This window comes from Drosophila melanogaster, chromosome 3R, assembly GCF_000001215.4.
Source record: "Drosophila melanogaster chromosome 3R".
Taxonomy (NCBI): Eukaryota; Metazoa; Arthropoda; class Insecta; order Diptera; family Drosophilidae; genus Drosophila; species Drosophila melanogaster.
This window is the reverse complement of record NT_033777.3, coordinates 31,699,085-31,713,364: the sequence shown is the minus strand read 5'-3', so window position 1 is coordinate 31,713,364 and position 14,280 is coordinate 31,699,085. Positions and strand designations below refer to the sequence as shown.

Sequence of the window (14,280 nt, the reverse complement as noted above, 5' to 3'; positions counted from 1 at the left end):
ATCTTCACCTCTCTGCTTGTGCCTGCTCAGCATAAATGCCATCTCTCCGCTCTCTTTGGGAACACCGGAGTATGGAAGAGTGTGAGAGAGGGGGGGGGGGAGAGAGAGGAGAAAGAGAGAGTGGGTGGCTGGTGCTTGTTTGTTATTTTCTCCGCGCTGCACTTGCAAATTGATTGTATTTTAATGAAGTTCTGGTGCCCGCTAAAAATAGTCAACTCTCTATTCAAAGGGGAGGATCGTCGCCGAGGGGCGTGGTGCGGGAATTTCTATCTGGGCGCATTCCAAGTGCAGCAATATATCGGCAGTAACTAATTCCAAATGCCAGCTATTACGACAAACTGGTTTGATCGGAAAAGCGTGCCTCGTATGCTCGACTCTCTTATTCGCTCAACCTCCCACCGACTGCCCCGCCCCCCAGCGCCCCTTTCGAGAACGCTCGCGCACACTTCTAACTGAAACCGAAATGATTCCATGTTTTCCCCGCTGCACCGACTTTAAGTTGAATAATTGTTGCTGGGGTTGCCCTGCACTGAGAGAATTGTTTGCAACGTAATTGTTTCTTTACGTTTTAGAAAATATCGCTACCTTAGATAATATAAACTTTATACACTAGTTTTGCTGTGCACGATGGCACACGTAACCCACTGGTCAACTGCCTGATGGGTCTTGGGAGCGTGTCGCTTTTTGGGTAACCCCCGGGACGGGGCGTTACCTGATCCGATCCCAAGGGGGGCTGGTCGTTATTAGGGCCCATTTGAAGGATCATTAGGCATGCATGGGAAAGACCGTCAATCAATGCGTGTTCTTGGGAAACGGCAACAGTTCCCCGCATCTAAGATTATATATCTGGCATAGATATGGGAGTTCTTTGACTTTGGCACCGCTGATAGTGGAAAAGGATTGAGGGACCAGACTTGGGCGACAGATAAGACATGTCTAGGAAGGCCGTTATCTCTCTCTTTATACGCTGATAATGGAAGCCTTAATCGCTTTCTTTAAGTACAATCGGTTAGTTAGGTTTGGTTTTAAACATATCTACATATGTGGACCCTCTGTTATGAAAGCGTGTAGTATGGGGATAGCTTTGAGCAAGTTATACGACTGGTGAAAAATTGGCTTGCATAACCCGCCATACCCTCCATTGATCTTTCCTTGCACACCATTTTATTGTTTCGCAAGCTTACATTAGCTTGGAAACTAATTTCGATGGAGCCCACAGACAATTACGTTTATTCTCGGCATGAATCACCGCTGAAGTGATTCAGCAGGGCGATCCAAATGCATCCCTCGGTTGCCTAGGGCCCACCCCTTTTAACCCCGCTCTGTAGCCAGACAATTTGCATTGCCTCGTGAAATACGGTCAGTGGACGGGACGAGTATCTGGTATACCCGCTTGGCTAAGCACTCTCTCTCGAAGGGGAACTGCCCAGAACTGTTCTGTTCTGGGACCGCGATTCAACAGGTTTGATCCGATCTGGCCGCCTGCCGGGCCATTTACTACTCGGCTTGGATTTTTTCCCGCTATTCAAAGTGCCACACAGCTGAAATAAATTAATTGCTTAATTGTTGTTGCTGGCTTAGCGGCATTATTTGAGATGAAATTTGCTTTTAATTAAAAACTCTCCACAAGGCGAGGGCGAGTCTTTATTTCGCCATTGAGCACGGTAAAAAGTATTGCATTATTAGAGGAAATGTTAAATTACCTTTGAATATTTGGCGGCTTATACATGTGTAGCTATGTGGTTTTCATGGTATCTGCTGGAATGGGGTTAGTTCTTAGAGTTTCGCCCTGTGTATACTCTGGGCTTTCCAACCTTCAGAGATGCCTGTGCGTGGGGGTTTTCCTCTTCCCCTGTGTGCGTCTCCATGGACGTGTGTGTTTTGCTTTTATTAGACCAAAGTCGTGCGCTTCGTTAGCTAAAAGCTGAGTGAGTGAAACGCGTTCTGCGTGGGATTCTCTAATACGATGATGATGGTGGCTGCTATTTGGGTTTTGGCCGATTCTAAAACTGGTTTCCCACTTGGCCAACTTGCCCATCAAGGAGTCGCCACGAAACGAAATCGAATGGCAGTTGAATAATACCGACAAAACAAAAACATAAGCCACAACAACAAAGAGTTAAATTGCGCATAACATTTGAATAATTAAGCACTGCCTTTCTCGCCTGTTTAGTGTCGTATTGGTGTACATATATATTTTCAGATTACCCGGCCAGGGATTCTCTCAAGATTCGCCACAGAAATTCCTAAGCCCGCTTGACCTGAATTCCTCGCCAGTCTCCCCAGGGAAATTTCCAGAGTAATAAAGGAAACCTTTTCCTCCGCCCACTCATTCGGTTTGGGTTTCATAATCGAAACGAAAGCTGAGCTGGCGAAGTTTCGAAATCCATTACTCGGATTTCCAGCGTCGCGTCTTCCTAGGGATCCTCACTCCGCAGATACAAATGTATCTCCGAGTTGGCTGTGCCCTTTTTCCAGCTCTAACGGGAACCGGACCCAGACGGAACCTCTTACGGAGCGGTACAGCTAGATCGTCCCGTCTCTGTTCAAATCTGAGTATCTTTGCATCTGTAGCTGCCTTGATTTTCTCATTTTCTCACACTCCAGAGCCACCGAACGAGGAACGCCAGCGGGCCTGGGACCACAAAGAAAAGCTGACTCGAAAAAGGGTGCTCTATGGGCGAAGGAAACCGGGGGAGTGGAGAAAGAGGGCGGGGGAAAAGCTAAAGAAATAGGAAATGTACGAAGACAGAGAGTTAAATGCTTTTGATTTCTATTTTCGATATACATATGAGACCGGCTTCTAACGGTCGATCTACTGCTGCCCAAATGGAATGCTCATCATCTAGTGAATGAGCGTTGATAAATTTAAAAAAACCAAGTTATTTTGAGTGTGTTTGATTTCGAATTAAGTATCCATCCAACTCTTTGCTACTCGAAACACGGGAACCGTCGAGAACAGAACTGAGGAAAACCGAAGACACCAGCAGCAACAGTCATAATTACGAGGTTAACCTTAAGAGTTGACACAAATCCGGGCCAGAGCCAAAAGCGAGGTACGGCGGCCTCTGTCGCTCGTTCCCAGCAATTAACTTCGAATGACACCAAATGCCACCGAGGCACGCCACCAGTCCACCAGTCCACCAACTCGCTAAGTCGCCATCAACATCCACCATCTGAAATCTAGGGGAGCCAAACCGCTCCACGCCGCCCACCATCGGATCGCAATTGCAAGTGAACGGCAACTTTGATGCCGCCCACAAAGCGACAAAGTTTCCATACCCTCGTCAAAGGGTATCATTATCATTATTGGGCTCTACTGCGCAGTGATTATGTGTTCCATTGCTTAGGACGACGTCATTAGATACTTTTGTACTTCAGGGCTTTGAGATACAGAGAGATCTACTTTGGCTTATTTATATTCAACTTGGCTGGAATTCATAAAAAAATACTCTTGCAATACTTGGACCATCTAATGTACTTTATTAGTTCATATCTAAGGTGCACCATCTATGCCTCATCTGCAGGGTATTCGAAGTTCCGATCCCGAAATTCAGTTTCAGTTAGGCTTCTCTATCCGCTGCTGACGATGTTGATGTTGTTGATGATGCCGTTGATGCCGTTGATGATCTTAGCTGGCTTTGGGCATGGGCAGTTTTGCGGTTTATTTGATCGGTGTTCGACTAGCATTCCATCTCCATCGATTTGTATGTGGGACTGGATGGCGCAAAGGGAGAGGAACGGGAAGTCTTACAATTTTGTAACGATCAAGAGATGTGCTCCCCGATACACAGAGGTTCCCTTGTGAAGTGCAATTGAAACACTGTGTGAATTTTGTAAGCGCCGAGCTTTGTTTTGTCTGTATGTGCCTGTGTCTGGGCGAGTGTGAGAGTGCTTGTGACTTGTAACTCCATCTAATGCAGAGAGAGAAAAGTATCTTTGAAGTTGGAAAAAATCGTTCTAATATCTGATATTTACTCGTACAAGCTTGCTTTTGATTGTAGTTTTTTATCAGTGTATGAGCCTTGCTTGGCCACCACTGCCTACCTCGCCACCTCCCCCTGAGAAGCCCACGATCTGCGTGGCTCATTCAATTCAAATGGCTCGTGATTTCGTAAGCCCGCTTTTGTTGTTGTTGCCCCCCTGGGGGAGCTGATGGAGCTGCTGGAGCTGCTGGAGCTGCTGGGGCTGCTGGGTTGCTGCTGCTGCAGCGGATTCGAGATTCGAGGCCATCGAGAGACGACTGCAAGTGCGACTTTGGCTGCAGTTAGACGTCGAGAGATTTGCAGCATTTTTCTCCGTCTGCGTTTTGTTTCTTTTTGTGTGGCGTGATGACCTTGAGCCGCTCATTTTAGCCAAGTGGCTCTGTGTGTTGGCCAAGTGGCTGAGTTGCCAGCATGTGAGTGAGCATGAGTCGGTTACCCAGTTCCAGTTACTTTTGGCAGCTCTCGTTGGAGCACTTTATCTTTCTTCGCAGCACTGGCCATTGAAAGTCGAGGCACAAAGTCAATTACAATAAACTAGATAGTATTGCGACCCGGGGTTGAGCCACTCATACCACCCTTACCACATAGTCCGGCCATTCTAATTCGACTATACTGCGACTACTCTAATATGTTATATAAGAATGGCAATTGTATGAATTAAAGCCGCAGTAATGATTTTTATTTACGATTGGCTTGCGATGCCTTACCAAATATATGAAGAAAAATCCAAAATAAAAAGTTTTCTAATCATAATTGTAAGCAAATCCCAATAACTATTATCTATGAAATAAATATGACTAGAATACTGCGTCCAAGAGCACTGTGTTTTATACATTGGCGGTTTTCACCCATTTAAATACTCGGCAATCTTCAGCCTACGATGTAGACCATAACGTCACCCTTCGAGTCAGATCCTCGGGAGGATCGGTACCTGTTCCCAGTAAACGCCAAAACCAAGAGTTCCAGTAAGCTGAAAGGCGAGCCGATCAAAGATCTCGGGAAGTAATTAAAAACCTGATCTTAAATAAAACTCGATATATGAAGTATACAATATTGGTCAGCTATACCCTTTATCGAATTATCAAATTTTTGTTTCCAAATTTATGTCCAATGGAAATTAATTTTCTGGGAGGGTTTTTTTTGTGCTGCCTGGTAATTGTATGACTTTCCAGCTGACGGATGATGTGCCTTTTACTAGTCTATTGCCGTTCAAATATCCAGGGTCTGGACTTGGCTGTTGTTCTAGCGGATCCCTGGCCCGCTCCCCTCAAGCTTTCCCTGGCTGACCAACCAGATCTTCTGCCACGCAGGCATGGAGAGGCGCTGGAGCAGCGGTCACTCGATGACGAAGCCATTGCAATATTGCTCCTGGAGGGATCCGACGACATTAAAGTTGATTGCGATGATCTCCGTTACGGACCGACCACGCCGGGAGGGCAAGCCCAGTTGACCGCTAGCTTGTTTTTTTGCATCCCGAGCAGTCTGTTTATTAGCCGCCTTGTAGAATGAATGAGATATGTGTTATTCGAAAACTTACTAGCTTCCTTCCTTTTTCCTTTGGGCCATTTAGGCATGAGGCATTTCCTTAAAGGTAAGGGTGGGAGAAAGTGCATAGTTCGCATCGTCATTTTTCGTCCAAGTTTTCTGCTGTCGCAGTTCGTTTCTTGTGCGTTTCGCGAAATTGTCACAACCGCAACCGATGACCTAATTACCTGGGGGCTCTTGGGCACACATCCAAGATACGGGGGTCTTCTTGGGGGCCTGTTCTTGGCTGTTCTTGGCTTCTCCGTTCACGTTTACTGAGTTAGCAAGAAATGCCTCGCGAATGTTGCAACAGCAGCGCTTCGGGCACTCATGAGACATACATTTGGCCATCCAAAATCGAGCGAAGCGAATTTCGCAAATAATTGGAGCAGTTTGCCAACGCTCACGTTTTGGGCAAGGTAACACTTGGCCAAGGTAAAGACAGCTCGTACGAGTATAGTGCCATATGTCGAAAAAAACGCAGTGCCACGCCAGTGTGAAGGGAAAACTCCGGAATCGATATCCATGTTGTTCTCTTATCGCCGGAGAAGGAGGGAGGATTGGGATGGGGATGAGTCCTGTTGCCGATTAGCCGTTGCCCTGCCACAGCGATAAGGCAAATCAACACTCGATAAGCGTCCTGGGACAGGGCCCATTCCCGTCCTTATCGCTGCCAGGAGTTATGGGAGTCTATCAACGTGTTTGTATCTGCACTGAAAAGTTTTCTCTATCATAATGTTAATAATTCCATAAGAAGGTAAAAAGAGAATCCCAATCCCAATTGCTTTTTATGATCATCAATATAAATTGATATCAAATAATGCAAATACTTTTGTGATTGACATTGGCAGCTAACGATTTTCCATCTTCCAATAAACGAAGTAATTGTTTTCAGTGTGTCCGGTCAGAAACAGCGTTACTATGCATCCTGGCATGACTCGATTCGCTGATATGACACGATAAAATCATAAAAAAAAAATCAATATTTAGGTCCTAAAAGGAACCACCGAGCATTGCCCACTATCAGTGCGCTCTTCTGGGGGCGTTGACCAGGCGCCCGGTCCCGAGGTCGCTTATCAGCGGCGCTGGGGAGGAAAACCGAGAGCCGCAAGTCTGGGACATTGTCCGGCGATGACTTTAAAATCCTCCCGGACGGCCGAGGGGCGGAAGACCCGCAGAGGCTTATCACAAGACCGGGCGGCGAGCGTAAATAATACAATGTGGAGGGCACAAGGAAATGCCGGCGACGAGGAGCAGGGAGGAGGAGGCAGAAATTTTCATCGGCCACGGGAAAGCAGGAGAAAAACGTGCGATAGGCCATGGAGCAAATGAGCTGAAGGAGAGCGCAGAAGAAAAACAAACCTTTGGCGCTGGCAAAGTGCATTCGCCCCACCACGGAATGGAAGGCAATGCCAGGAGTAGGGGACACTAGGAGATATTTCAAGAGAGCAGGGCCAAGTGTAAACAAATTAATACTGAGAAACTAATTCATAACAGAGTGCCATCTGTTTCAGAATCTGTTGCGAATAAGCAACTAAATCATAATTTATATTAATGGGAGAAATTCCAACTGGATCGCATCTTTTCTGCGAGTGTACAGCGCTATGGGCGTCTAGGACCAGGGGAAATTGGTGCTGTTGAAGTGGACAAGTGATAAAGCAAGGAAAAGGCAGAAGAGCGCCGCGTAGAATCCATTAGCAGTCGCTTGGAACGGAATGGCTGGCTTGGAACTCCCGATGGGCGGGGAAATGGGGAAATAGGAAAATGGGAAAATGGTAAACGCGGGGAGCGGTGGGGCACGCGGAGCAGGCGGCAAAAAGTGCATGTGAACGGGAATGGAAATGGGTGCATGTGGAGTCCGCCAAGTAGCAACCAAGTTCATCCCGACTCCCTTTTGCCGTCTCCTCCTCTCTGTTCTCCTCGCCTTTTCTTTTGGTGGGAAGGGTTCAATGCTCGATTTCTTCTAGCTGCAGTGGTTGCCATGGGAAAGCCGCGAGGCGGGGAAAACTGCAAGGCAAATGCCTCCGGGCAGGATCAACCCCCAATTACGTTCAATTAAAAACTCGAACAAGCTGTTGTGTAATTTGTGAATTCTGCGGGTAAAGGATCCCTCCGAAAACCCGACTTGATTGCCTTAATTGAGGTCGACGCACATTCAATTCAAGAAGTTTTGCCACCGAACAGGGAGTAATCAATGGATAACACGCGTCCGGCGGCATGTCGAGTTCCGGAAATTATGCAGGATCCGCGTATGCTACCGATCAGGGAGTTGACTTTTCGATGAGGGCAGGATCAATAGTCCTGGGAACGAAGTGTATCAGAGTAAGTTGAATAAAAGTCCTCGCCAGCAGGATTTATTTGATGTGAAATATAATATAATGCATAAGGTAAGTGCTATAATTGAACTACAATACATTTAATTGATGTTACTCTAACATAAGTTTAAATATTTTTTTTATTGATCATAGTTGACCTATTTTCTTAGTGCCCTCTGACTTTCTTTCAACCATGGAACCACCACCCTGAACAACCCAAACAGTCGCTGCTCAATTTGTTCATCTAATTATAAACAGCCATCGAGCTGAGCCGATCCTCGACGGAAGTTCAATGATCCCAGGAAAAAACCTGAAGGAAAAGGGGAATAGAGCAAAGAAAAGGGCAAACAATGACTCGGTAGACAAAGGAAAAGAAAATGGAAAAATGCCAGTAGATAGGGAAGGCAAAAGGTAGAAAGGCTGAAAGGCTGAAAGTCAGTGAATATGAATAGCCAAGACAATGAGGCTGCAAAGGAATGAAAGGACGTTCGCCACTCACGTGGACCGAATGCTGATCCTCGAGATGTGCGTGCTGCGATACGCGTGTGTTCCAGGAATAGCAAACAGGACACGCCCACGCCCACGCATTTGTCAAGGAATTCGACCCCGCAGGAGACTCAATCCGATCGCTAGTTGCTGTTGAGTAATTTGTGCGCTGCTGAGATAAAAATCTGTTAAGCGGTTACCAAACATAAACAGAGTCCGGGGTGGAAAAGATCATTATTGCACTGGAAGAAAGGAATTAGAAATTTTTGACATAATTTAATAGAATAATTTAGGATAAGGCAAATAAGCAGTTGAATATATGTGAAATGTTTAAATATATTTAAATAATTATTTAAGGAGTGATGCTTTGCAATAAAACTTGGATTTTTCCAGTGTGGGCATTACTTAACCCCAGTGCACGGGGTGTGTGATCGGTAGCTCCTTCTGGTCGGATGCAGGCGGTCGCAGAACCGGGACACTTAAGGCTTTATGTGGGTCCTTCCCGGGGGTTGCGTTGGCTGGGTGACCTTCCCCTGTTTTGGGGGTAAGTTCAGTGCTATTTCGGCTATTTGTGTACTCCTGCATCGCAGTGCAGGAATCGTCACTCTTCATTACGATTTCCATAAACAGCCCGCAGATTGCTATAGCTCCTTCTGCCAGGACAACTGCCGGAGATTGAAACTTCCCACATGGGTAGCAATTTATCAATTGAACTTTGAGTGAGCCTCCTAATGAATAGTCTCGCTGATTAATCGATCGGGAAGCAGAACTCAACGAGGGCCCAATGATTTTCTGCCTTAATTTCAATTAATTTACCATTAGGATGCCAATCACTCGATCTCGCCTTTAAATAGAAACGAACTTCAATATATATTCCGCCTCTATTTTTATGCTAAACAGTCGGTCAGGTAAGGAGATGCTCCTATAGGAGGGAATTCCTGTTCCTTTGTCTATCCACAAATTGCCGACAGAAGATACACACACAGCCAGGCAAATTGCGTTTTTATCTATTTTCTATTTTTACTTGGAAAGTGCCAGCATCGCGGCGAATGCAGCTGAGAGCATCGAGGATTATAAGGCCTATCATCGACGACGACGCCGTTTCCTTCCTGCCTTCCAGCCTTCCTGCCTTCCTGCTGCTGCCGCCCAAATAGCTGTAATAATAAAGTCGATCTCCCCAGTCCCTGTTTTCTGTAGGATGCGACAAGAAAAGCAGGAAAAACTCCTTGGCCGCTCACACAGATACACACTGCAGCCACTGCAGGCGCGCTGTTGTCGTCGTCCTATCCCAAAGAGCGGAGATCTTTCTCCCCAGTCCCCCCAGTCAGTGATGTCGGGCTGGACGTTTTCCCGCCAGATCTATCCTTTTTCCGGTTATTGTAAATATATATATGTGTTTAGAATTTACTTAATATATATGTATATATATATATATATATTTACTTATAGCCTCAGCCTTAGAAGCAACAGGAGAATACGATATACTGTGTATTTCCTTTGCATTAGTAGATTCCATTAGCTGTATCCTGTGGAAAGTGGACTGCTGCCATCTCTGCTGCCTGCTCCTCTGTGCGAGGAGTTGCCTGCTAAGTTCAATGAACCCCCGTCACCTCGTGGGGCAGCGAATTGCCTAGTCTCCGCCTCTGCCGAAGTCGGCTGCAGCTGCAACTGCAGCGGCGACGGAGGCAGCGTCTCACAATCCTTTTTCTTTGGGCTTTTCTCGGTGCACCCTTCACTTGATCTTTGCTGATCTCTGCTTGCCTCTACGCCCAGCTGGATGCGGAATGTTGTCGTGGTTGCCTCATGTTGCCAATGCCGATGCTGCTGATGCTGATGGTGATGCTGATGATGCCCTGCCCAAAGGAGCCGCGCAGGAGTTCTCAAGGGTTCCAGTGCTATGCGGATCGGTTTTGGCTGGGGGCTTTGGATTTCAGTTCGTGTGGGGAAATGTAAACACCGCCGTCATCATAATCGCTGTCAGCCTCTCAAGGCTGCCTGCCTTGGTGGTGGTTGGTGGTGCCCCTGGGGGCGGGGGTATGTATCCCTTTCGCTCCTCACTTTTTCGTCGGAATGCCCCGCGTGTTTACTCAAATGTATATTTGATCTTCAGCTGGGGTAATTCTTCGCCTCTGCCCCGTTGCCTTCTCGGCGTATTTCGAAACTGAAGTGCACTTGTGTTTATCTGTAAAGGATTTTCAAGGAATCACCCAGCGGCAGCCAGCGTTTTTGCTGATTCCATGACATTTCTTGGCGCTGGGGGATCACATTTTCCAGACGTACAGCTGCGCCCGGAATTGAGTTAGCAAAAGGGTTGGGGTCTTATGGTTTTGTATCTGAGAGTTTGACCTTATCGGTACACATCTGATTATTCTAAATATAAAGGCTTCTGTAGATATGTGTAAGGTAACATTTAGTCTCTTCACAAGCTCATCGCATTTAACTGGATTTCAGAAAATCGATCAAGGATCCGTCCTTCAACAGTCCTAAGGCACCCCAAGTACAGTCACCACAAGCAGTGTGCAGTCAAAAGGATCGGCCAGGGTCCACACCACACCACACCACACCACACATACACACACAAACAAGAGTCAACGAGCGATGGAAGAAGAATAAACAAATCACTAAAACAGGGGAAGTGAGGGGCAGGAGGTCTTCTGGGGACAGGAGTCCTCCATCCTACACACACGTACACGATTGGCGATTATTCATGACTTTGTGGACTGGGAACAGGACATTAAAATTGCTTTTACGCCAACTCATCGGCCAGAGGATCAAACTGGTTCTCGGGCGCTTTGTATGCCACTCACAGTCTTCGGATTCAGATTCAGTTTGGGATTCAGTCCTCACTGAAAAGTCAACAGTCCTCAGTGCTCAGACCTCAGCCGCTCCTTGGAAGTTGGAATCTGGTGAAACCAGTTTGCTGCGCTGCGGTCTCGCACTCCTCTACCTGTTGAGCCTCGCGGATCCCACGAAAAAAGGGATACATCGCATCTGGGAGATATGTTTATCCAGGCGGCATTTGTGTGAGTAGGAATGGTGTGTCTGTGTGCTTGCCTTTTGACGCAATCGCAATCCTTTCGTCCTCGCCACCATCGCTTCTTCGCTGCTTGCGGCTCGTTACTTGTGTCGTTTTGAAATGGGGGTTCCATTTTCGATTCATCGGTTTCGGTTTTTCGGGTTTCGCTTTGTTTTCCTTGTTATTTCTGAGCTGTGTTTGCTCTCGGGTTTTGTGTACAGTTTCGAAAGTTAACTGGGAGTTGACGCCTGGAGGCCCCAAAGTGGCCTGAAATGGGAGCAAGGAATGATGCCAACAAACTGACTGACTGGCGGAGACTTATGGATTTATTTTTGAGATCAGTACTAGGAGCGTTGAGCATGCATCTCTTACTGTATCATAAACCTGCACAATAAGTAAAGTGCAAGCTTGAAGTGATCTTAGGCTACTTTATGCGAGGCGTGCTTAAGGAGTGTTCGGTTAAGGATTGCCAGAGATCCTTAACTTGTTTCCATTTGAAGCTCGGCTGCATCTGCATGTCTGGTTGACTTACCGTTCTTAAGCCGAAGGAATTTGTCAACTCTGCGGATAGCGAATCCGTGCTGTGCATAATAAGTTAAATGAGACTTCTTCACTTTATAACGCGCACAAAAAGTTCCCCTTTTTGTGAAGTAGGTCTGAGTATGGGAAGGGGTCTGGGCTTCGGTCTGTTACTGGGACTGGGTCTGGGACTGGAGCTTGGTCCATTCTTGACTGGCCCTCTCAACCTCCCAAGTGACGACGGAGAAAGGCACTTGAACTGCACTCTTTTTCTTTCAATTCTCATTTTTTACAGGCCTGTGTCTTCTTTGGCCTTTGCATTGTTGCGGGAAAATTGTGCGCATGCGCAAATGCGACCAAGAGCAAGACGTGGAGGGCAGGGAAAATCCCCCCACCCTGCAGCAGGAAAAACAGAGCAAAAGGCCGCACAGATATGTAGGAAAATATTGTGTGAAAAGTCGGCCCGGATGGGTGGTTAGGTGGATGGATGGTGGATGGCCAGAGAGTTGAATGCCCGACTCTTTCCAGAGGAGGTGACGTTTGGTTAATGAAGGGTTTTGCGAGGTCGGCGTTTTCCTGCCTTCACATTTTCCTACTCCTCTGTTTTTGGTAAGTGGGAAGTCGAAGCCAAAGCCAAAGCCAAAGCCAAAGCTAAAGCCTCACCTGTCGGCGGTCCAAGTTCTCAGGACCGCCGCCTGGGAAAGCACTTAAATGGTTATTCATGCCCAGCTTAGCTTTTCCTCTGGCCAAGGAAATTGTCTCTGTCGCTCGATCTGTCCATTGCGGTTTTCCGCGGGCCTCTCAGTTTGGCTGCAGGAAGATGGAAGCTGTGGCAACCGCAATCTTGGCCTGGCCCGTATACGTAATTCGCCCGACCAAGAAGGAACTCGCGATCAAACCGCATTTGCGAGTGGGTCTAGGCAATGTCAGGCATCTGTTGCTGTTGCAAATTGCTGAAGGAAACGCACGAGTGCCGCAGGAGAGAGTTGGCAGCAGCACTAGCCATATCACACTTAGAGAAAAATTAATATTATTTTTTGTGGAATCTGATTTTTGTTAGCAGATGAATTCTAGAATTCTTAGTAAATAGCCTAACATCTAATATGCATCTATATATATGGCCATTGTAAGTGTTACTTAATTTAACAGTTTATATACTTTCTCCATGTGCAGCGACAGTTGCTCTCTTTTGGTTCATTCAACCCGACAGACACGAGAGCCTTCCAGCTGGGGATAGCCATGGCTGTGGCTGCATAGATGGATGAATGGCCGAATGGCTGGATGGGATGTGTGGATGGACGGATGGTTCTGTTTAGCCGCTCGGCTTCTAGCTGCTTGGCTGACTGCAGTGGGCAGAGCAGCCGCCGCTGGAGCTGCGGCTGATGTGCAACTGGGAGGTAGAGTTCGATATGACCACACCACATGCCAGCAGAACCAGAGAGGACTTGGATATACCAGTGGCCCCTGTTTGGCCTCGAATTGCAAAAGCCGAAAGCATGTTTTACAAATGGATTTCATGTTCGGTGCGTTATGTTTCTCGGAAAGGATTTCTTGTCATGGCCATGTCTGCTTGTCGATCGCCGTCGTGGCTGGCTGCTTGCGAAATTAACTAAAAAGAAATGAAATGCGACAAAGGCCGCGAACATGGGGCATTCAAATGGCCAAAGAGTCGTTGACACGCCGCCTGAAGAGCACTTCATCTGCGGGCGAAAAAGGGCCAGAGCCCCGGCCTTTTTCTGGGGATCGCCACACACTTGGAACTTTTAGATCCTGCCAGTCCGCCGCGGTGGTCATTCTGTAATCTGCGCCACATCCAGGTCAAATGCATGTCAAAGTCGTTAAAATGAAACGAAGCCGAGTATCTGGGCTCCTGAATCTCGAGGCGATCTCGTTGGCTTCGGGGAGGGGGGCGGCGGGTGCGGAACACAAGGAGTGCGTAATAAAATGCAATCAAAAATGAAGAAACAATCGTTTTATGGCTTTCCCACAAAAAATTCGTCCAGAAAATGTTTTATGTATCAGGAAACTGCGAAGGGTTAATGACTAGGGACCTTTGGCGGAGTGGCTGTTGGTCGAATATTTCAAAGAAAATGTTTTTAGAACCGATCTGAAGATAAGGGAATGCGACGAAGGAGCAACACCATGAGTTACCCCCAAGCATATAGGGCTCTCGTTGATTCATGGAATTGAGTTCAATCAAGGCAGGCGTCTCGTTTCGAAAGTAACGAAGAGTTAAATTCAAATGTTAACTTAGATTACCAAAGATATATACTCGCCGAAACACGAATACTTTCATAAGCACCACTCGGCACAATATGATCCTTTTCGAAACCAGACCCATGTGCCGCATATCTTGAGTCCCCTTTCCGCCTTAAGGCACCGAAACGCACTGTATGCAAATTAAAGAGAGCGGCACTCAGAAATTCAACTCCCG

At 46.9% G+C, this 14,280-nt stretch overlaps 1 protein-coding gene and 2 long non-coding RNA genes across 3 annotated transcripts; 2 read left to right on the top strand and 1 right to left on the bottom strand.

Annotated features, from left to right (window-relative positions):
* Positions 1-3,576: 3,576 nt before the first annotated feature.
* Positions 3,577-4,090, bottom strand: lncRNA:CR34046 (long non-coding RNA:CR34046). The gene is made up of 2 exons (NR_048526.1): positions 3,985-4,090; positions 3,577-3,914 (listed from the first exon to the last, which is right to left on the bottom strand). It is a non-coding gene; the product is annotated as a long non-coding RNA:CR34046 (long non-coding RNA).
* A 934-nt stretch (positions 4,091-5,024) lies between these two features.
* On the top strand, positions 5,025-5,495 carry CG42693 (uncharacterized protein; the record flags this gene model as incomplete). Its single annotated transcript, NM_001202399.1, has 2 exons — positions 5,025-5,144; positions 5,208-5,495. 2 exons carry the CDS (start codon positions 5,025-5,027, stop codon positions 5,493-5,495), a joined length of 408 nt encoding a protein of 135 aa, NP_001189328.1.
* Positions 5,496-7,866: 2,371 nt separating this feature from the next.
* On the top strand, positions 7,867-8,584 carry lncRNA:CR45052 (long non-coding RNA:CR45052). The gene has a single exon (NR_125311.1). It is a non-coding gene; the product is annotated as a long non-coding RNA:CR45052 (long non-coding RNA).
* The last annotated feature ends 5,696 nt before the right edge of the window (positions 8,585-14,280 follow it).